This window comes from Passer domesticus, chromosome 17 (assembly GCF_036417665.1).
Source record: "Passer domesticus isolate bPasDom1 chromosome 17, bPasDom1.hap1, whole genome shotgun sequence".
In the NCBI taxonomy this organism is placed as follows: domain Eukaryota; kingdom Metazoa; phylum Chordata; class Aves; order Passeriformes; family Passeridae; genus Passer; species Passer domesticus.
The window spans coordinates 10,857,442-10,879,893 of NC_087490.1; the positions used below are offsets into that span (position 1 = coordinate 10,857,442).

Here is a 22,452-nt window from a genome sequence, read left to right on the forward strand (position 1 = left end):
AAGGCTGAAGCAACACCTGCCTGACCTTTTCAGGTGGGGTCAGCAAACCTCTCAGAGGAGGAAAACATTCACACCCTGAGGGCTCAAACATCACCACTGTGAAGGACTGACACAAACCACTTAAGCCTTGCTGAACCAGAGGATTATACAGGGCTGCTCCCTGTGGTTTCCCCTCCCATGCATGGCTTTTGTTTCACCTTCTACAGATATAAATAGCTCAGCAAAAGGGTTTTCCTTAGAAAGGGAAAGGCTTCCTCAGCAGTGCTAACAAGATGCCAAAGTGAGTCAGGTCTGTCCAAACGTCATGGGCAGAGCTACCTGAGAGAGAAGAGCTGTTCTGCCCCAGGGGGGAACACTCAGACAATCACTGCAGAGAGGAAAAGGCACCAGCCCCAGGCAGAACAGTGAGAGAGCACCTGCAGCCCTGTGGCCTTCCTGGTCCTTTATCCTCAGATAAATCCTCCCCTGGAGGGCTGCAAGCTGGGGAAACACCTGGGCCACAGGGAGCATCTCTGCTCTCATCATTTGGTCACCAGCAAAGACCTCCTGATGTGCAGTTCCCTTTTATCCTGGTTGAAAACAAAGTTTCGAGGCCTATGAGGAATGAAGGGTTGGGATGGAGGAGCCACAGATGGGCTCTGTAAGGAGTGTCAGAAGGGCCCAGGGATGTGATGAGTCTCTTCTTTCCTGGGTTGGTTTCCATTTGGTGGTGGAAAGGCACTGGGGGTGTGACACACACACCTTGTTCTGAAACTGGAGCATGTTAAACATCTCTCTGGATGACAACAGGGGCTCTTCTGGGTCTGCACACAGGGAACTTCCCCAGCACCCAAATAACCACTCCTCGTCTGCCCACCTCCTGGAGAAAGTGCAGAGATGAGCTCCTGAGGGAAAATATAGGTTAAAATAAATAAATAAAAATCTACTGAGCATTCTATTCCATTCTTTTAAAAATAAAGAGAGCCCTGGGCTGTGAAATCACGTATAGCAGTGATTTCATTTGGCATAATTTCCAGAGAGCAAGTGTAGGTCCACTTTTGGCAGTGTTCAAGGATTAGCAGAGCCAGCCACAAAAAGAAACCACTTCACAAACTCTTTTGGCACTTCAGCTGAAGTTACAGCAGCCTCCCTGAAATCACCACTAAATCAGTAATACAGAAACAGTGCTCTGCAGCCACAGCTTCCTCCCAGAGAGCTTTGATAGCATCACTGCAATAACTCTGGCATTTGTAGTGCTTGGTCAAGAGAGAAGGAAGGCTGAAGAGTTGTTTTATCACTGTTGAAATAGCACTGCTCTTCACTCCCACCAAAATGCTTTATGTGAGATCAAGCTTGTGATTTCTGAAAAATGAAATGCAAGGTTTTTGAACCCTGCTGTACCTCCTGGAACTACAGACCTGACTCATCAGAAATACCAAATCAAAAGAACCAATCACAAGGATAACATCAACCAGCACAAACTTTTGTGCGGTGATTTTAAAATAAAATCCTTCTTCTCACTCTTCTATTACCTTTCACTTCAACTAGAGCCTCACTGCTGCTTCCACTAGGCAAGACAATCCAAAATGCCAGGGAGGTGGCAACTGAAGCACAGAGAGCTGGAGTATCCTACCAGGGAAAAACAAAAACCAGTCATTAAAGGCAGATTTATTAATTTCATTTTTTAAATGAACTTAAGTAGCTCAGTGCCCAATACCAACCCCAAAAGGAGACCAAACTTCAGCAGCTCCATGGAGAATACAGAGCCCTGCTCTGGGAATGCCAAACACACAGATCCAAAGGTAACTCCAGCACTGTTCACAGGGCAATGAGCTCTTGTCACCTTCCAGAGCTGCAAAAAGGATGCCAGGCGCTGACCCTGGTCTAGGAATAACTCTACTCACCATTTCCTCACCTCCAGTCAGAAAACAAAGGCATTACAACCAGTTTCTTCCAAAAAATATCCTTTATTGTTTTGGTTGTAAATATAAAAAAATGCATTGCACAATTTTACAGACCTACTGAAAAGTGCTACATATCAACAGCACAACAGAAGTTGTCATGCAACAGAACAGGAAACCTAAGCAAAGCAAGAGCACAACCTGAAGTCCTCATACCTTCAAGCTTTTTTTTTTCCTTTTTTCTTAACAAGAAGGAATTCCATTCACTTAAAACACATTTAAATACAAGGTTAGAAGAAGAAAACAATCTATTTATTCACTGTATTGTTAAAAGGCTTGTTCATAACATTGATATCTTTTGTCTGAAAACCTTATTCATGTTGGAAAAGTTCAGATATAAAAAGTTCAGACAGTGGCTAGAAATTAATTCCATTATATACCAAAGGTGTGTTTCATTGTAACTGAAGTTACTGTAATTGTAACTGAAGAACTCAAGTTTTACAGATAAAGCTATAGTTTGGTTCTACCACTTCTGCTCTAACACAGTAAATGAGCAGAAAATCCAACCAAGAATGAAACCAAAGAAAACCAGAGCTTTAACTGATGTGGGAAAAATATTGGGGTCCTGTGAAAAAAAAAACCAAAACCAAAACCAAACCAAATAATCTCCTCTGCAACTCAAGTGTATAAATTGAGGAGTAATAGAAAAACTCTTGATGTCTCACCTAATTAAAAGAACTCCCAGAACTTATCAACAATTGTCCATAGCCCTCCAAGACTGGTGTGACTGAATCCCTAAAGAACCTGAACTGGATGTCATCAGCCTTTTGTTTTTTGGTGGTTTTCCATGCAACAAAGGTGGGAAGGAACCAAAAAAATAGAAAGAAAAAGAAGAAAACAGTGAAAAAGCCATTCAATTTTCAGCAGTACCTTCTAGCTGACAACATCAAAGCAAGAATTATCCACTCCAGAAACTGAGAAAGTGAAACAGCCTTCAAGTAAGCATTATCTTACTGAACATTTCTGCAGCAAGCTTCCCTCTCCTGTTCTCAAACTCCTTTTTAGGTGTTTTGGGCTTTAAAAGCAAACAAAACTAAATTTACCTGTCCCTGTCCCTTCTACCACATGTGAACACAAACACACACACACAAAGGAATGTAAAAAAACCTGAAGATACAAAGGGATGCAGTTTTTCAATACATCTGATAGCCCTTTGTCTTTTCAAGCCATTTCAGATGCAGAGGTTGAAGCCCTTGCCTGTTTCCTGGGTTTGGCAGGGATCATGTCCATGTGTGCACACGTGTTCCTGCACATGGCAGTGGAGAGGGTGGATTCAGCAGGGAAGATGCAATTTTTTCCAAACATAGAAACAGTTACTCACAACCTCAGTCTGAAAGAGTCACAGCAATGCCACACAGATAAAACCCTCTAAAAAGCCAGGGAAGCCCCACTTTCTCCATTCTCTGAATTTTCCACACAGCATCATTTTAGGGGGAACAATGGATGACTTATGATTAATCAAATGCACTCATGACACCAAGACCTAAGGCACAGATGGAAACATTCTGGTAGCCCCCCCTTTCAAGGAAGCCTTCCCTAGAGGTCTAGAAAAGCATGGAAGAACATTCCATCAGGTCAAATGGTATTAACCAAGAATCCTTTGGTTTTGTGCAGAGATCAGACTGTCATGGTGAAGTGTGCACTTGTCTCTGATCCTCCTCCTCAAAAATTCCTTCAGTTCTAGTTTGCTCCTGGACCTTACTCCTCCTGCTAAAAGGAGGCCAATAACTACAACACAAGCTAATAACTACACCAGATAATGCCCCAGCTCTCCAGAATTTGTTTTTGGGGTGGGGCCATCTACAATATACCAATTAATATAATCTGAGGTCAGAAGGAACCAGTAGACAAACCCATTTTGACTTTGTGCATATCACAGGCCATAAATAAGTTATTTAGCCACTCCTTTACTGAGTGAAACATGTTGGATTTGACAGAATATAATTTATATTCAGCTATATGGGGGTTCTCCAGAAGTTTAGCACCAGACAGATGTGTAGCACCTGCAGTTCTGTGCAGACTATAGGCACTGTGTGTTTGGCTTGCTTACTTTGGTGACACTGAGGAAATCAGAGTGCTTAAATTACAAAACTTTGAAAAAAATAAAGTATTTCAATTCCTCCATGCGTAAGAAAGAAAGACTAAGCTGTTAAAACATAAATCAAAGTAGAAAACTATACAGGAACTAATACATACGTGGTCCATCTCTTTCCATACCAATCTTTAGTGGTTCTACTGTTCAGGTGTGAGACATACACCAGCTTTTATCCTCCTGTGTTTCCAAATGAAGTGAAATCACTGTCCTCACAAGGCTGACTGATAAAAGAATTCTGATCTGCAATAACAGGGTGACAAGAACATATTGAATCACTGCTTCAAAGAGCAGCCACATCATTTCTGGTAATTACTAGTGGAAAGTATCTTTTCACTTTTCCTTTCCTCCCTCCTACACTCTTGCCTAAGTAAGCAATACTTAAATTTTTTCTCTTTAAGATTTGCAGTTTTTTAATAGTGCTTTGAGCTTGTTTCTGGACCACAATTTGTTAAACAATCTCTTTTCCTCCAATTGTAACCAGCTCATGGTGCAATCTGATGGATGAGTTTTCCATCCACATCAAAACTGTGAATGGACAAAACTTTTGGCAGTTCAGGTGAATTACCCCTCCCTGTTCCTTTAAGGTTGCTTTAGTTTCCAATCCATTCAGTGACATATGGGATGTTAGGGTCTCAGTTCTCAGATCCCCCTGGGCTCTGAAGGATGATTGTACTGCACTGTGATTGTTGGGACAAAACTCCCACGTCATCGATACCAGAAATGGTAAAAATCACACACCATCACTGCTGACAAGCAGGAGAGGCACTACAGGATCTGCTCATCTGAAAAGCTCAGCAAAAACACCAGCTCTTGGACAATGGGCTTGCTGCTTTCTTGCTAGAAACCCACACATGTTTTCAACACACAAACAGTGATGTCCTTTCCAAGGACATAAGGGACATTCCCAGCTCATCACAGTGTAAAATGATTTTACTGGAGTCAAATTCACAAGTAGTGATAAAAACAGGAGGATTGAAAGCACTGATTAAAAAAATTATTTACTTATTTAACACTTCTTACCCAGATGTATCCAAAAGAATATTGTTTAATTGATTACAACATTATGAAAGATCTGGGAATGGATCCCTCCAGAAAATCTACTCACTATTTAATTACTATGACAACCTTTACACACCATTCCTTGGCTGAGACTTGAAATGTTGTTGCTTCTGTCACAGGGACACAGTTTTTCACATGTGCCACAAACTTCAAATTATATGTCAAATCTACTGTAAAGAAAAAGGAAGAAAAGCATGTCCCCCTCTGCCTGCACAGAGGAAGCTGTGTAGGTACAAAATGTGCCATTCTACCTTCCCCTTCAGTCCTTCCATGCAGGGAGAGGCTCACCTTTTGTGCCTTGTCCTTCCTACAGTGCTGCTCTCACAAAAGGAACTCTGCAAGGAAAGCCATTAGCTGCAAGAACTCAGAACAAAGGGGAAACAAGAACAAAACTCCTGTGCTCACCCTACTCCCCAGGCCCATTTCCTTCCAAACTTTGGCCCACCAAGTGGAGGAGATTGGGGACAATGCTGAGAGAAGCTCCTTTCCCCAAGGAGAACCTACTGAGCCCATTTCAGAGTGTGCAACCCCCAAGTGCTCCAGTTATTCCTCATTCTCCCACGGTGAGAGGCTGCACAGCACCTCCAGGCTGCCCTTGGAACTGGAAGAAAACTGCTCAAGGGAAGTGTTCCCACCGCTTGCACAGCTCTGAACAATCAGGATCAAGTTGTGAGTGGAATTACAAGGGTCATGGGATGATCCAGGCTATGAACAATCAGCTGGAATGAACATCCCAGTGCTGTCCCAGGATGGACAATCACTGCTGGAACAGGACTCAGTTGACCTGCAGCAGAGCACAGTACATGCCGAGATTGTCACAGAAAAATGTTATGCAGTATTTTGAGTTTTGAACTTATTTTTACATGTTCTACAATTCATGTTGAACAGAACCTTCAGATATACATACAGACCAGGCCTAGCAAAGTCCTTCAGGTTTTTCAGACAGAAGGCAAAAAGAAGAAGCAAAAAAAGACAAAGAAGCAAAGAAACTGACCGCAAGTTTGTGTGGTTTGATATAGCTTCTGAGATAATAAAAAAGCCAATTTTTTAACATTACAAACTCAATTCTTGTCTCTGAAGTGCTACTACATTTACCTATGGATGTGTTTCATATGTGCACATTTGTGAGGATGGCAGCTGAACTGTGCAGTGTGCAAGAAAATAGTTCATTGATTGAACTGATATAAAATTCATGTATTTATCCTAATTGCAGAATTTATACAATCTAAAACTGCTTTCTTGCACTTACTGCACAGCCTGCTACTCCTTTGCAATGGCTATATAAAAAAAATAAAAATCAGCTACTTTATTTACTAGAAAATAAAGCACGTCTTGAAACCGATCAAATGCAATGATACACTCATTAAAATAAAAATACACAAAACACAGCCTGAGATTTTAATTCTAGTATTTTTGCCATGAGTTGACATCACTGACAGATTTTTCTTCTCCTTTGGTTTTTCATATGATCCTAACAATTTTCACTATTCAAGTAAAACACATGGAACTGAATACCAGAGAACAAAATAAAAAGCACATTTTTGCTTCATGAAATCAGAAGTATTTTTTCCCCTTGAAGAGCACATTCCTTGGTGTACAGGATTTACACTTCAGAGAACTGAGGGCGTTCCATTAGTTGCATTAGGATGCATTGATGGAGATCTATTGCTGCCTGCAGGGCTCAAACCTGCTGAGTTTACCTGAGCTTGGTGTTTTTTCTCACGTGACAGAGCACAGCACAGCACTGGAGAGGAACCCAAACGTTCTGACAACGCTGCATCACCTGCAGGGTGCCAGGTGCCCCGAACAGCGTCTCGGGTGATGGAGAGAATCCTTTCTAAAGTGCACTGACTGGAGGAGCCTGGGCAGGCAGGGCCTGGCAGGCTCTCCACCCCTGGGACAAGCACCTCAGTGTCTTTGGTTGTTAGGTCTCCCCAGCTCTCTTGTTGACCTTCGTCACAGCCTCCCGCGCCTGCTCCGGCAGCCGCAACGGGTCCGACAGGATCGAGGTGCTCCTGCTCAGCTGCCGCAGGGTGTTCAGCACCACTACAAAAAAAAGGCAGGAAAGCATCAGGAAAAGCTATTAATCTGACTGATCTTTCTTCTGCAAAATAGAGCACCCCTTGACAGCTATAAATGTAAATTAAATACTTGCTCAAAGGCAAGAGGGAAAGAATCAAGCAGATGCCCAAACAGAAGGTCACTCCAAAGCGAAATACAAATCTCAGAGGTCTTCCCTCATTAGGAGATAAATCACACTGCCAAACATACTCCAACTTCAGCCAAGCTTTTGAAATTTAAATGTAGTTAAAGACTGTTTAAATTCTGGTATATTCAACACGTTTTTTTGTCTTAACAGTCAGAAGAGGCTCTTATTTTTTCACTGAGCTAACAAAAAGGAAGCGAAAGCCACATTCAGCATCATGTGCTTTCTTTGCTTTCCTCTGACTTTTAAGAAATGCTATTATATGATACTTTATGTGATCTGAAGAGCTGCTGGATGGAACTTCACTTACTTGGCCTCAGAACAGGAAGAGAACAATGCTGATCCAACCAGGCCAGTGCAGTTTCGTTCAGATCCTTAAAGCTTGTTGTGGAAACCATCCCATTGAAGGACTCAAACAATGGCTTAATAATAATGCTGAACTGCAAACCATCAGATGTTAAGGGAGACAACAAAGTGGGAGTTCAAAACATTCTATGGAAAAGGCTATGGCAGAGAAAACACTGGATTTCTAAATGGACTTCAACTGCCAGAAGGATTGCAATGTTTAAATACTTGCATTTTAAAATCTTTAACGCTAAAACTGAGAACAAAATGGAACCGTAGTTCCTAGTGATATTCACTATATTTTGCAAAATTCCTCCACACTGACCTGAAGAGGAAAAAAAGGAAAGGGGAATGTGCAAGTTTTTGAACAGCTTCAGTAACTGTAATTTTTCTTCCCCTGAAATCTTTGCTATTGTCTATGTATGCTTCCCAAAAGACAACCAGAGCTGCCTGCAGGGCTGCACTTTCCACAGAGCTGCAGCCACAGCAGAGCCCACAAAAGATTTCTTGCAGTACAATAACCTAGCAAGAATACTTGCCTTTTCATTGCATTTTACTTTGCAGTTACCTCCCACATGTTGAGGTGAACAAGTTCTGCAAGAATCCACATCCACACGCAGATGTGGATGAAAATTGAGGACGTTTGCGATTTAAGTAACTTGGCTTGAAGTCACAGCAACAGAATCCAAAGTTCTTGGCTCTGAAAGCACCGGTACCAAAGCCCAAGTTGATCAGGTTGGTATAAAAGGATACAATCCAAAACTTCCAGTTCTGCAGGGTCCTGCTTCTCACGTACTCATCAAACATCTTCCTCATGTGGTCAAACCTTTGCCGCGTTACGGGAACCCCGGTGGCAGGGAGCTGCTGCTGGCAAGAGCTGAGAACATGTTTAAAGGTCAGAATCTCACCAAAAAGGACACACTTCTCTTCCAGACCAAACTGCAGCAGGAGAAAAGTGTGTATTTCTGGTATGTATCTCTGGTGGAGGGGCTTTCCAGCGTGTGATCCCATCCAGAGTGCAACTGCTCCAGTCAGGAAGAAAATCTGTTTCCCCAACTTTATCTATATTCATAGAGTGAAGTAATTTATCAAGCTGCTGCAAACACTTCTGGTTACAATGAAACTGAAAATAAAGTATAACACAGAACAAAGTAATTTTGGGCATCCATTACGGACAAGGCACATTAGGAGTCAAGGAAAAATTTACAGTTACTCCTAAGCAATGTTACAGAAGAAGATGTAATGGAGATTCTTATAAAACAGACCAAATTAAAATAAAACCAAGCAGACTTCATTATATTTTGCAAGAAAAACAAAAATATTTTGATTTATTGCTAATTTTAACATCATGCCTAAGCCCAAAATTTCTGCAGATGGAAGTAAAGCCAGTGCAGTTCTCAACATGCTTTGCAATAGTATATAATCATAAACCCACAGAGCAAACTGAGGCACTGGGAAGGCGAAGTGATTTATCAGTTATGTTCAGCCAGTGGCCAACTCCTGGAGCCCAAGTTCTGTCATATACTCAATCATAATTTTCCATAAAAACTGACTGCATTTGAGAAAACTGAAGCAAAGCCATTGTGAAGAGTGAGAGTTCAATCACCAGTGATCTTTATAAAAATATCCTCACTGACTTCTCAGAACTATCTGACCTGACACATCCTCCCTGATGCTGCCTCTGTTGTGCATTCCATGCTGAGAGCTTGCTGAAAATCCACACCGTTTGCACTGGTGCCCATCCCACAGCAGCTCTGCTTGGAGCTGCTCTGTCCAACACCCCTCTGCTCCCTGGTGTGACACTGAGCACAACTCCCTGCTGCTGGCTGCTGCTCCACCCCTGGAGCTCCCCGTTCTCACAGGATGGTGGCACTGAGCACAACTCCCTGCTGTTGGCTGCTGCTCCACCCCTGGAGCTCCCCGTTCTCACAGGATGGTGGCACTGAGCACACACTCCCTGCTGTTGGCTGCTGCTCCACCCCTGGAGCTCCCCGTTCTCACAGGATGGTGGCACTGAGCACACACTCCCTGCTTTTGCTGCTGCTCCACCCCTGGAGCTCCCCGTTCTCACAGGATGGTGGCGTTCAGCTCCTCGATCTCCTCCCGGAGCCGCCTGGTTTCCTCCTGCATCTGGCTCCTCTCCTGCTGCAGCTTGGCGATGTACTCCACTGTCTTCTGGAGGGTGATGGCATGGCTGATCTAGGCCAAACACAGACACACACCTCACTTCCTGCAACAACCTGACGTTATTATGAGTTTGTCCTCCTAACCTGCACTCCAGCACCTTTAATTTTCCTTCAGTGTGTATAAAAGCACAGGGTCAGGCAGAGCAAAACACCTCAGATACTCAACTCTGCACTTCTCTAAATCCTCTTCACACTCCAGTACAGAGAAATGTGGCTGTAGGGGTTGTCTTCTTCCATAAATTACATTTCTGCTACTTTGTTGAAAGAAGTATTTTAATAATTTAAAATGTTTTATTTCATTATCTGTCTTCTTAAAAATATTTACAGTTTTACTTAAGTTGTGAAGTATGTGCAACATCTCCAGACAGATTTATAGTGCTGGTAGAAGCGCTGCTTTAAGTTGATAATATAAATTATTTAGTTTGGGAAACCTTCAGTTAGGAGGAATAAAATAACCAGACATTTCAGTAAAGCTGAGTTTTCAAAAAGGACTTCCTTTCAAATAGTCTAATCAAGCCAGGAAATGAAATTCTGACAACATATCGCCTAAATTTCTGAAACTATAGAAATTATAAAAACAAATCAACATGCTGCACAAAGAGCTTCCACATTTTCCATGTTTCAAAGCTACTGGTATTTAAAGGACACAAAAAGTTTTGTCGTGCAGATATATCTGTATTTCAATTTAGTGAACTAAATTAACTGGTGTAGCCAGAGTAAGTTTTTAGTTTGGACAAAGTCTTTGGACAATGAGAAATTAGTTGGGAATTTTTTTCTCTGTGAACCCAAGCACAAATGACAGGTGAAAGGGGGAAAAAAGGCCCTGATTCTTAAAGATGGCTGGGTGGTGTAAAGGTCCTAATGAGATTTTCCAAATCATCTGAACTGACCATGCTGGGAGGCAGAGATCTCCATGGTGAAGGAAATCCTAGGAATTTACCTGAGCTTTGCCATTCTACCTCTGCTCACTGCTGTGTTCCAGCAGTGTGTTCTCTGCTGTGCTCAGCTGACCACTCAGCAGTGAAATAATAAACTACATTTATTAACAAGACTTTTAGAATGGCTCTTTTTTACATTTCACATCAAACTGTAAGTGCTGCTGCAGTACTTACCGACTTGGAGTTGGCTGACACCAAGCTGTTCAGAGCACTGAAACCAATCTTGATATTAGACCTTCTTTTTTGTTCTGAAAGATGCCTCATCCTTCGATTCTGCATAAACAAAATCAGCTCAGTCTATGCTGTTCTCCTCTACTGTGCTACTGCTGTGATTATTTCAGCTACTCAAATTCAGTGTCATTTTTGTTCACTTGTTGGCATTCACAGTCTCCCCTGGAATGACTCTCCAGAATCTTAATAATGAACTGACAGTGTGTTTGTGGACCAACCCACCTCTGACATCTGCACCTACTTTAAGCATCACTGTCAGGATGGCAAGGACAAAATCTGAAAGATATCATATTACCTGGAGGTTCTGGACTTGCACAGTACGCACACGATGTACTTGCCAGCAAGGCACACAAATGTTTGAAAGATACCATTTGTCTGTGGAGTGCTTTAGCAGAAAGAAAAGGACACCCTACACATCTTTCTAAGCTTCAGCTGTGTCACCAGGAAGTAAAGTATTTAGGATTTATATTAACAAAAGAACAAAGATCAGTAGACCCAGAACTGGTCCATGCTGTGGCAGAATACCTTGCAATCAGTAACAAAAACAACTGGCAGGACTTTTTTAGGCACAGGACAATCCTGCAGCCCCTGGATCCCAGGGCTGGGGAGCCACCTAAACCTCTGACAGGAGCTCCCAAGGTTGGTGCCCAGAGAAAGAAAAGACTTTCCAAGCTATAAGCGGAGCTCTAGTTTCTGCTCAGGCACTGGGAATACCAGATTATTCCAAGGCCTCCGAGCTGGCCAGCACAGAGGAGCAGCCAGTGGATCCCTTCCCAAAGCTGGGGCCACACTGCCGCCCTGTGGCTCCTGCCCAGCTCAGCTGGAGCCTGGAACAGCCAGGGATCATCCCTGGGATGGTTACACAAGTCACAGCCACAGCAGGGACACAGAGAAAGGAGCCAGGAAGGAACAAAACTACTCCAGATATGACTCTGAAAATCCCCACTGCACACAGAGGCGTGTGCCAGGCGTGTGAAGGAGGTGCACAGACCATAACTAACAGCCCAGGGATTTCTTTGTTCTGAGTGCCTCTCTTGCAGCATCCACCCAAGTTGTTCCTATTGCTGCACCACTCAATTACTGCTTTTTCATGGGAGTCTGCCACAGGAAAATTTGGATGAAGGAACTTCTTTAACAGAGTTTGCACTTTGAGAACCCATTCCTGGAAGAGTGAAGCTTTCTGGCAGCAGCTCACTATCATCCCACTTTATAATGGAGGAAAGCAGTGTAATAAAGCAGTGAAGTGGTTGCCCAAAACCACAGAAAGTGCAGGTCCATGAGCAGGACTGAGATTTTCAGTGCACTCCATGCTTTGCCAAACTGAAATAACCATGTCACCTAGCAATACAGAACTGTTTAATCTAACTAACAATACAGAGGAACAAAAGCACGTACATCTGGAGCCTGGCAAATATCACTGTTTCTCTTTTGTCCTACAGAAGAGTTACCAAACAATGCATATCCAAAGCAATTCCTGTCAGAGCAGGTGTGTTTACATGGCTGTAAAGCTGTGCCTTTGCTTTTCCATCTAGTGACCACTTTCCCACCATCAGCCAGCCCTACTGATTTGTTCCTTTGTTACCTTACTCTCTAGCAGCAGAACAGGCTGCATCCACAGCTTGTGAGCTCTCATGCCAAGCAAATCCCTGCCAACCTTTATGAGTAACTTGCAGCACAGTCAGCAATGGGCAGCTCTGATTGTCCTCTGCAACAGATCTAGACCTGAGTTTAGATACAGGCTGTAGGTGTTAAACTTATCTTTCTGCCCTAGAATAACCAAACTGCCATCAACTCACAGGGTACACAGAGCCAGGGAAGCCAGGAGGGGGCTGGCACTTGCAGAACTGTTAAGTAATGCTCCCTCCCACAAGAGAATGAATGAGAGGGTTACAGCTGATTGTTCTGATGGGGTTTTCATGGAGAAGTTTCTCATACCACCACAGAAAGTGTTCTGACAAGGTCAGTTTGTGTGTGAGGTACAACCAGCACTAGGGTGCTGTCTCTAGACCATCGAGTTCTTACCCCAGTGATTCTCAAAGGGTTTTACAGGTATAACTCAGTCTGTGGAGCAGCACAGCATCACTGGAGACATTTAAGTAACTCAGCAGGTCAAGAACTTCCCCTCCAGCAATGGCCAGAGCCCTGCAGACTGAAGAGCCCCAACAGAACAATGGCAAAAAGTCACAGTTTAGAACACTAAGCCTGAAACCTTTGTCATGTAAACTGACACCTGTCACAACACTCCTGTGAGCCACAGCAGGAACTGCTGTCACCATCACAATGACCTGCAGAGGTACAGCTGGCCCCTCTGGTGACACATCCCTGAGGAGCAGAGTAGATTAGAGTCAGACATTTTGGATTGCACAGAGCAGCACAGATGCAGCAACAAGCTAAGCCTGACATGCAAATATGGTACTGTCCTGAGGCAGAACTTTCTCTAGATGTGCTCAGACATCAGGATAGAAAAGTAGATACGAAGGCAAAGAAAAGCCCCTCAAAGGAAAGGACACACACCTTAAGTGCAGCCACAGCAGGGTCAGTGGCAGGTTTTCCTGAGCAGCTGTTCTGAGGAGACTGTGGACTGGGGCTCTGCTCAGAGGTGCAGGGGGAAGCCTGGCCTGAATTCTGACAGTCCCGGCCTTCAGAAAGGAAAAAACACAAGACACATTAACAAACAATTTTCTGTAGCAAATGTAACTGCTGAGAAGTTTCTACTCAGAAATGAACTGAAATGCAGTCGGCAACCAAATTACACTGTTTGATGCAGCAACCACATGCTAGAAAACATCAGGACTGCTGGGAAAGCTTGGGGTATCAGGTCCTTTCACACACGTATTTCAGCAAAGGCATGTTGGATGCACAGGCTGTGACTCCGTTGTCCTGCTGGGCTCCCCCATTTGTCTCTAAAGGACTGGTGACACTTACAAGCCATTTACCACCAGAACCAGCCCAGGGAACACTCCATCAATGCACATGCAAAAGGAGTCTTTGCACTTACCTACAAGGATTGTGTCTGAGATCCTCCAGTCAAAATCAGAGCTATGACACTGAACAACAAACCTATGCAGCACTTCCTACACAGATGCCTTTCATTTCTTGATGACTATGACAGCACATCCTTTTAGAAAGGAACCACTTACAGGAAGCACAAAATCCCAGTCTGTGGGGATGCTGCACAGTCATTTAAGACAAGAATTGGAAACTACTGGATGCAACTGAAGCTGTGGGATAGAAGGGCAGGAAAAGCTTTTCCTTCAAAAATTAACTAGGGATCCTCAAGGCCCACTCACACACTGCCTATCCAACAGAAACACACTTCCATGTGCAGGGGAGAGAATGCTTACAGCTTTCTAACTTACTAGGTGTAGGTGAGGGAACTTGTGAACTGCTACAGTGGGAAGGGATGTGCTCTCCTTTCACCAACACATCTTGGACTACACTAGGAGGAAAGAGATGTGAGACTGTGGACTGGCTTTGTTGACTACTTGGTGCTCGCTGTGCTGGACCAACCAGAATGTTACTACGGAACTCCGTCACCCCGGGAGCCTGGGAACAGCACAGAAACAGCACAGAGAAAAACAGAGAGAAAGAGCAGGAGGGGCAGTGTGGGGGCAGAGGGAGAGAAGGGATGAGAGAAAGGATAAAGTGGGAGAAGAGATTAAGAAAGAGAAAGAGAGAAAGAGAGATTTGTTACCTTGCCTTTCACTAAAATTAGCAAATTAATACATGATTAACAATCTGATGACACGAAACAAAGGCTAATATATAAGGAATTGGCAGGCACCAAAGTCAGGCTTCTGGCAGGAGACCAGTATCCTTTCATAACTTAAAGCAGTATTACAACACATCAACAGCATAATATACTAAAATCTATCTCCATCTTCCTGCACACAACATACTGGGGACACCCACTCACATACCCAAGGCATGTTTTCCAACATGGCAGTGGAAAGGTGAGCTCCCTGGGCTCCTTCCAGCTTCTGCACAGTTAAAGCACAAACCATCCCCATCCACAGCACTGTGAATACAGGCTCCTTGGAATCTTACTGTTGTGTGAGACAGAGCCTGTCAAACTATAAAGTGCTTCCAAGCCCATGAAGTGGCCACATTAAAAACAAGCAAACATAATGCTGAATGCACAAATGCATACATTGGGTAACAGATGATTTACTGGACTCGTTACCCGCCTGAGCACATTATGGCTCTGACTACTTGCAAATAACAGGCCTAGAAAACAAATATATAATTTTTTTTTCTTCTCCTTACTCTGACAATTCCAGCTGGTGCAATTGCAACATTAGACTGAGACGTGGCTGGCGTCAAAATCCCCTCTCTTTTTAAAGGTGCTGGAGTTACAATCACAGCTCTGGACTGTCCCTGAAAGGCAGCTGAAGAACACAATTCAGTTAGAATAGTTAATGATACCAAAAAAAAAAAAGATGGAAATTATGTTGTACAAAATAACTTGTCATTAAACATGGGCATGGATCAGTGGGCTTCCATTTGGTACTACTTCACTGCAGTATAAAATGCCACCAGTCTTCCAATAATCTCAACCCCTTTAATTCAGTACAAAGGACTTCAACACTCCAGCTATTTCTGAGTTTTCCAGCATCCCTGTCACTGTTTCACAGTGAGTTTACAGAGGTATGTAGTAATTCAGGGAGACACAAAGTGTTTTCATTCTGTCAGAGCTGGGTTTGACAGGAGGAGGACCATCTTCAGCTCTCGTCTTCCATCCACTTTGGGGTCTCAGGTTTGCTCTGCTGACCCAGGAAGGGTCAATGACTCAATACCTCATGCTTTCTTGTGTCTTAAATCCTTTCCCTCAGCACTTCAGCCTACCAGCTTCTTTCACTATCTGGCTTTACAGCTGCTTTAGATGACACACAACCACAAGACAACCAAATGTGATTGGGAATCAGCATCAAAATCCCACAATATATGCTAAAGAACCAAGAGTTCTGCAGTTTTGGGCAGCTAGAGGTAATTCTGAATAGCAGCAAACGTCTCCATATGGATCTGTGAAGATCTCCATGTAACCAATGCAGATGTGCAGTTACTACCACAGCATTCATGCTGACATTGCTCTTGCCCAGTCTCTACAGAAAATGACTGACCATCCTAAACTGTCACTAAGGGAAGAATCAGGCAAAGACACAGCTTCTGTCTGGGTTTTGATAAAAGTGAACCAAACATATTTGGCTTCACTCTTGGCTGCACTGGTTCAGCTCTCCTTTGTACAAATAAAGTCATGATGCAGGAGAAGTGTCAGCAGAGCTCAGGCCCTGCCAAGCTGCCCCTCTGCAGCTCAGCATCAGGACCCTGAAGGACACACACAGCAGGACAGGGAGACAGTGCAGGGTTATCCAGTGTCCCCTCCCTGACAGCGTCACCTGTGCCTGACAACTGTGTTTTGACTCAACTGGAGTTTCTGCACATTCTCCATAAGAGAAGCCTGTGGATTGCACAAACCTTGTGCCAGCCCTTGCGTGGCTCTGTCACTGACACAGGGAGTTCATTCTTTGAGCATTCCCACATCTAAAGATGGAATCACAGCCTTTCCACTGTTCACTGATGTTCAGCTGGACTTAGGACATCTCTATTGACCTCAAGAGCCTACTCTTACCAGTGCATTAATGTTGCTGCACAGCTTGGCCTTTCTGATTTCCACATTTGGGGACCTGCAGCAACCAGCAACAATATTTCGAAGTCATTTTACATGATTTATGTTTCTGTCCTACATATGCATTTTTTGCAGACTTTCCTCTCCAAATCAGCACATTTATCATGCAGTGGTAATAGCATTGAAGTCTTGCACCTGATGAGACAATCTGTACAGGTTTTTGGGTCCTTATACAACACAGCAGTTTTAACACAAGATATAATGTAAATTGCTTTACAGGAGATGATTTGTTTGTCCTGAACACGAATTACAGGCATAAATGCCTCAGTTACAAGTACTGATGTTTATTCTGTTTCCAAAAATAAAGCCCTAGTATTTATATAAATTCTTGGATTTGTCCTCCGAGCTTGACGTCCCAGTAGTTTAGGAACACCATGATCCCCAAATACATGCCACTAATCTAGATGAGAAACAAAGCCACTGGTTGTGACAGTCTAGAAGTAAATGGTGAAGCACTGGGAAAGTAATGTATGAGGTGAGGAACAACCAAGGAAGCCCTGAGAAAAGCAGGAGCAAATGCTTTCTGCAAATGAGTTGCCTACAATCTTTACTAGGTGAGAAATGCATGTCTTGACTGCTGAAGGTACATGGACTGTTGGTTTATAACACACTGTAGATAGGAGCACTGCCATTAACAACCTCATGCTATTAATCATGGACCAAATTGATCCCAGTGGCATCCTAGAATTCCATCTTGGGTCTGTTCTTCTCCTGAACAGTGATTTTTCTCTTTTGTGGGTAACCTCACTGTCAGGCCCTCGCAGACACACCTACTCCCTAATAAAGCCTGTTTAACATTATTCCTCCAGGCAGGCTTTTTCTTGAATTATTGTTGCACATTTCAAGTGGCTGAAGTCACTTGGCCCCCAGCCAGCACAAGTCTAAAAACAGACTGCAACAATCCCAAGAAGAGTGCTCTGCCTGTCCTGCTCCAGCCTTGAGCTTTCCTACAAGAACCACCTCAAGCAAATTCTCGCTCCTTATCTTGTTATTCTTTGCCTTGTGCAGCACCAGTGGCTCCAAATCCCACCCAGTGTGGAAGTCCCAGGTGTTCCTATCCCAACCTGAAACCCACTCCTGACTTACAGCATCTCAAGGGTCTCTAGACTGCTTGAGACAAAGATCTCCAGCTCCCTCAGGAGAATCTCCTCCTCCACTGTGGCTGAGTGCTCTGAGGGGCATTTAATCACAACAGCATCACTCTTAAATCTAGGGCTTCTATGGGGCAGGAGCACAGAGCTGATGGAGCTACACAGCCCATCACAGATGATACAAAAAGATTCTCCCTTTTGCAGGTCAGCTTTTCACACTCAACTAAACTGCTTCCAATCCTTGCAGCAGTCCAGAGCATCCCACTGAACAGTGCAGCCACTGCATTCAGCCAGTGGATTCAAGGGTTCCGTGGACACACTCTGAAGTTCTATTTTAACTTATTATGTAAAGCAAGAAAAGCAAGAAGGTCTTTTCCTCCTGCTAGTCCCACTCAGAAAACAAAACCATCCTCCCGCAGCGCTCCTCACCTGGGGTGATGAAGGCATTCTTTACCACTAAGGACACTGTTTCAAGCTTCGGAGCAGGCACTATTTTTTGTGACTGTTTGGGCCTTGTCCCAGCACTGGCCAGAGGAACAGGTTTGGGGAGTGCAAATGTCAGCTGGGACTGCAGCTGGGGCCGGGGCTGCCCCTGCACAACAGCAGTCTGGAAGGCCAGGTTACAAGGCACTCCTGCCCCCGGCTGCTGCGTGGCCAGGACCAGGCTCTGGCTCTGGCTCTGGCTGAAGGTGGTGGCAGGGGCGTTGTGGGTCAGCGTGGCAGACGCCGTGTGAGTGATGACCGAGGATTCACAGAGGCCGAACTTGGGGGTTTCTGGAGCGGCGAAGGCGGCGGGCGCGGGGCTCAGGCTGGAGCTGAGCGGCACCGCGGGCAGCGGCGACGGCTGCTGCGCGCTCGGGGGCTGCAGCAGCGGCAGGGGCGTCGGGAACACTGACATGAAAGTTTGTGGCCCGCTGAGAGACGAGTCAGGAGGGAAGTCTGCTGGCTGGATGAAAGATCCCCCACTTCTAATGCTGGAACACTGGTCAGCAACGACGTCAGGAATGACAGGAGCGGGTACTGAGGAAGGAATCAGTCCATCACTGATGTTCCCTGCTGGAAGCGTGCTGGGCAACGAACCCGACGGCAGGACAGGAGACTGGGAGACAAGGAAATGTCACTGACTCAGACATGGCTGAACTCCTCCTGAGAGGACATGGCTCATGTCAGAGCCTTCTGTTTGAAACCTCTCTTACCTGGGACGAGTGGCTGCTGCTGTCTGTGGTAGCTGAGCTGACAGCAGACACGGAAGGGAAATAATTACTGGAGCGACTGGGCGTGAATAATTCTGAAATATGAAAAGCCACCTATTAATTTTCTACTTTTCATACTTAAGATACAGATCCTAAAATTCACAGGAATATCAGTATTATTTAGCAAATAATGAAACCATGATCTTTTTGCTTCATACAACTGCTGTTGACTGAGCAGTGAATTGCTATCTTCAGAGGAACTGATCTCTTTGGGGCTGACTCCTTCAATTTTCATGCAAACTGGGGCAATGCAAAAATCAGTCCTGTTAAAGGTTGATCTACACACAGACAGCCAAGAGCTGATCCTCAGCGAGTCCCACAAAGTACAGTTATCTGATGCAGACTGCTTGCAGAGCCAGCAAAGAGATATAGCTCTACTTCCACGAAGATCCATAACCATCAAAGTTGGCAGCAGTAGTTTAGTGTTATATGGAATTCTTGACAGTGCCATAAAACATTCAAGGACAAACAAAATGTTAAATGTCTTCATCACTAAGAAGTGTGAAATGGGGAAACCTTAGGTGCTTGTAACACTTAAACTTTTTTTAAAAACCTAGTTCATAAATCACTGCAATATTTAAGAAATTAATGAACTCTATATATGATTCTTACCCTGAAAAGGCTCAAAAGTATCCATAAAATCAAAATTTGGCTGGAGAGGAATAAGCCCTGGTTGAATCATGTCAGCATTTCCTAAGTGTCCTGCAAAATTCAGGAGACAGATTAGATTAACTTCCCATCACTCACATAATAGCAGCAGGAATAAAACACTCCACAGCCAGGCTTGGCCAAGATGTTACAGAAAAACTGCTGCTGAAAGGAACTGAGCATCTGCTTCTCTTCAGAGCTACAGCACAGTCCAGGCATCAAAGCCACTGGGGAATGAAACTTTCAATTACCAAAATGGAAGAGGTGAAACCTGAAGGCTAATTGAGCTGCACTACACACATCCTTGCTGGAAAGCACAGCCTGATCCACCACAGCTCGTAACAGAGCATTTTAAAGTAAACCATCACCCATTTCATGTGACTTGAGTACAATTCATGTAAACCATGGCTGCTCTGGAGTTGCTCAGACATCCCTGCAGCAAGGATGGTGAAGAGTGGACATGTGCTGTCCCATGAGACAGTCAGAGCCTCCAGACAGTTGAACAGCTCTTGGGATTGTTTGTACAGATGAAACTTGCACTGGTTCCACCCAACAAAGCCAAACACAAATACACAGGCACTCCCTTAAAAATACACACACAATTATGCTTTGAGATAAATCACAATGCCTTCATCGCTGATAAAGTAAATTTTGCTCATTAAAGATTTATTCAGAGCAACATTAGGGGGCAAAGCTGGGAGCAGCACATAAGAAGCTAAGACAGAAATTAAGTTTGGATCATTAAGTGGGATTCTATAACCTACAGAATCATAAGACAGCTACATTCCCTGACCTGTTTTTATCTGTATCAGAAGACAGATTTCTTAGGCAAGACTACAAGAGCAGCAAAGCAACAAACCAGAGTTTTTGTAGAGGTTCTCACTGCAGCAGAGCTACAGCCAACAAATACCTATGTCCCTGGAATTTGGCCAGGAAACCAGCTGATGTGAAGAGAGCGTGGAGAACAGGGTGTCGGTGAACTCGGACATGAGCATGTCTGCATCCAAGAGGCTGCCTTCCTCCATGGGGACAGGGGTTTCTCTGCCATACCTTCTTTTTTGCCAGAGAACCACATCATCATCCTGTCAAAGGAAAGGAGGAGAGGTCAGGCTACCTAGCAATGCCAAAGCAGTCTGGTGCATAACTATAAAAGCGGCCCTCGTTTTTCACATTTTTAAAGAAAGAACCTCTCTTTGAGGAGCCATCAAATGGACTGAAATACTTCAGTAGTGTTTCTGATACACCAGCAACTTCAGCTCACTGAAATACCGAAACACTCTGGGAAAGATTTTTGCCCAAAACCCAGATATTGACTAGAAGGACATAAGCCAAATAACAACACTTCCTTGTTTGATTGATTACACAAGTATTTTCACACCCAGTTTAACAATCCCTTGGTTTGAATAAAGATTAAAAATAACATGACTAGCAAGAATGCAAAAAACAACTCCTGTCTTGTGAGATGTATCTGAAACTCTGACTCGCAGTGAAGTGTAATTGTACTCTGAGTTTGCACAAGACACTTTTTGCCCATGAAAAATACAACACAATGTGACTTGGCTTACCCATCCCTCACTACAGGCTGAGTTAAACTGCACTGCCTTGCAAAAACAGCAGAACAGTGCTTCTGATCATCAGTTTAAATACCCAAAGTAGGTTTGGTAGTTTAAAGGGAAATACTAAATGGTGATACCACTGTTCCTTTAACCAGTTTGTCCTTTTATAGGATCCTGGCATATTATCTGCCTGAGCTGTGGGCACAGCAGGAAGATCTGCAAAACACAGCTCCCACATCTCCACAGATCCAGTTACACAAGCAAAGCAGCAGTGCCAGTTACAACTCAGTAACAAGATGAAATCATGTGCCAGCCCTCAAAGAGATTGATCTCTCTGGGCATGCAATGCTGATTCCCATTTCTTCTGTCACAGCACTTTACATTCAACCTCTCCTCCATCCAATTCAAGCTACAAATCTCACATTGCTCTCTGAGGCACAGGACATTAAGGTTTCTAACCTTAATTAAGCCTTAAGCAAGCTGCTTGTCTTTAGATTGTAATCAAAGCAAGCTACTGCACGTTTCAGCTTGGTTATCTACTGTGGGTTCTACAAGCATAAATGTTGCCACTTCTCAGTGGTGTTACCTACCCTGACCAAACTTGAAAGATCTTCATCTTTGTGTTTCTGTAACTGCAAAAGGAGAACAGAACAGATGGTGAAGTCAGGATAGGTCCTGTATGTGCCAGTGGAAGACCTGATTTTGCAAAACTTTTAGGACCCAATCATGCACAATCAGTCCCAGCACAATAATTTTTAGTTAAGTGGAACTAATCAGATGAGCATGTCTGTACCAACTTATCATCTGTTTTAAGTACTCTTGCATGCGAGAAAAAGTGATAGAAAAACTCAAAAAGCAACAACACACTGATCAAACTCAAGCAAACTACTTTCACTATGTAAACCAACAGACCCTTTTCTTGAAGTATGTTCTCCACTTGTGGTATTCCCTAATGACTATTTCAATTCTTCGTTTCCAGTATTTCCCTTCTGTTGCAATGGCCTGAGAACACAAACACATACCATGAATGACACGGAATCACACAAGGGCTGAATATTCAATACATTTCCAAGCAAATATTCAGGCATAAAAAATGCAAAAGAAAGCATGCTAATTCTGTTTGAGCTCATGTATCAGCAGCCCACACTGTCCCAGAGTTCAGCTATCACAGAGCAGATCTGACAGTACTAACTTCATCTTTCCCACAAAAACCAAACA

General features: G+C 43.8%; 1 protein-coding gene across 4 annotated transcripts in view; it reads right to left on the minus strand.

Annotated features, from left to right (window-relative positions):
* Positions 1–1,926: 1,926 nt before the first annotated feature.
* The window catches only part of MLXIP (MLX interacting protein), a 48,379-nt gene continuing 27,853 nt past the window's right edge, over positions 1,927–22,452 (minus strand). For 2 of the 4 annotated variants that reach the window (XM_064392849.1, XM_064392847.1), the window contains exons 4-17: positions 22,147–22,236; positions 21,825–21,866; positions 20,589–20,760; positions 19,643–19,732; positions 18,974–19,065; positions 18,207–18,876; positions 15,267–15,388; positions 14,360–14,546; positions 13,515–13,639; positions 10,944–11,042; positions 9,717–9,844; positions 8,399–8,522; positions 7,611–7,740; positions 1,927–7,140 (exon numbers count right to left, since the gene is read on the minus strand). In XM_064392849.1, the coding sequence (XP_064248919.1) occupies positions 7,019–7,140; positions 7,611–7,740; positions 8,399–8,522; positions 9,717–9,844; positions 10,944–11,042; positions 13,515–13,639; positions 14,360–14,546; positions 15,267–15,388; positions 18,207–18,876; positions 18,974–19,065; positions 19,643–19,732; positions 20,589–20,760; positions 21,825–21,866; positions 22,147–22,236 (2,193 nt within the window). In that variant the 3' untranslated portion in view covers positions 1,927–7,018. Of the gene's footprint in view, positions 7,141–7,610; positions 7,741–8,398; positions 9,528–9,597; positions 9,845–10,943; positions 11,043–13,514; positions 13,640–14,359; positions 14,547–15,266; positions 15,389–18,206; positions 18,877–18,973; positions 19,066–19,642; positions 19,733–20,588; positions 20,761–21,824; positions 21,867–22,146; positions 22,237–22,452 lie in introns of those variants that run through there. The other 2 variants (XR_010348826.1, XM_064392848.1) reach the window with 2 other exon arrangements.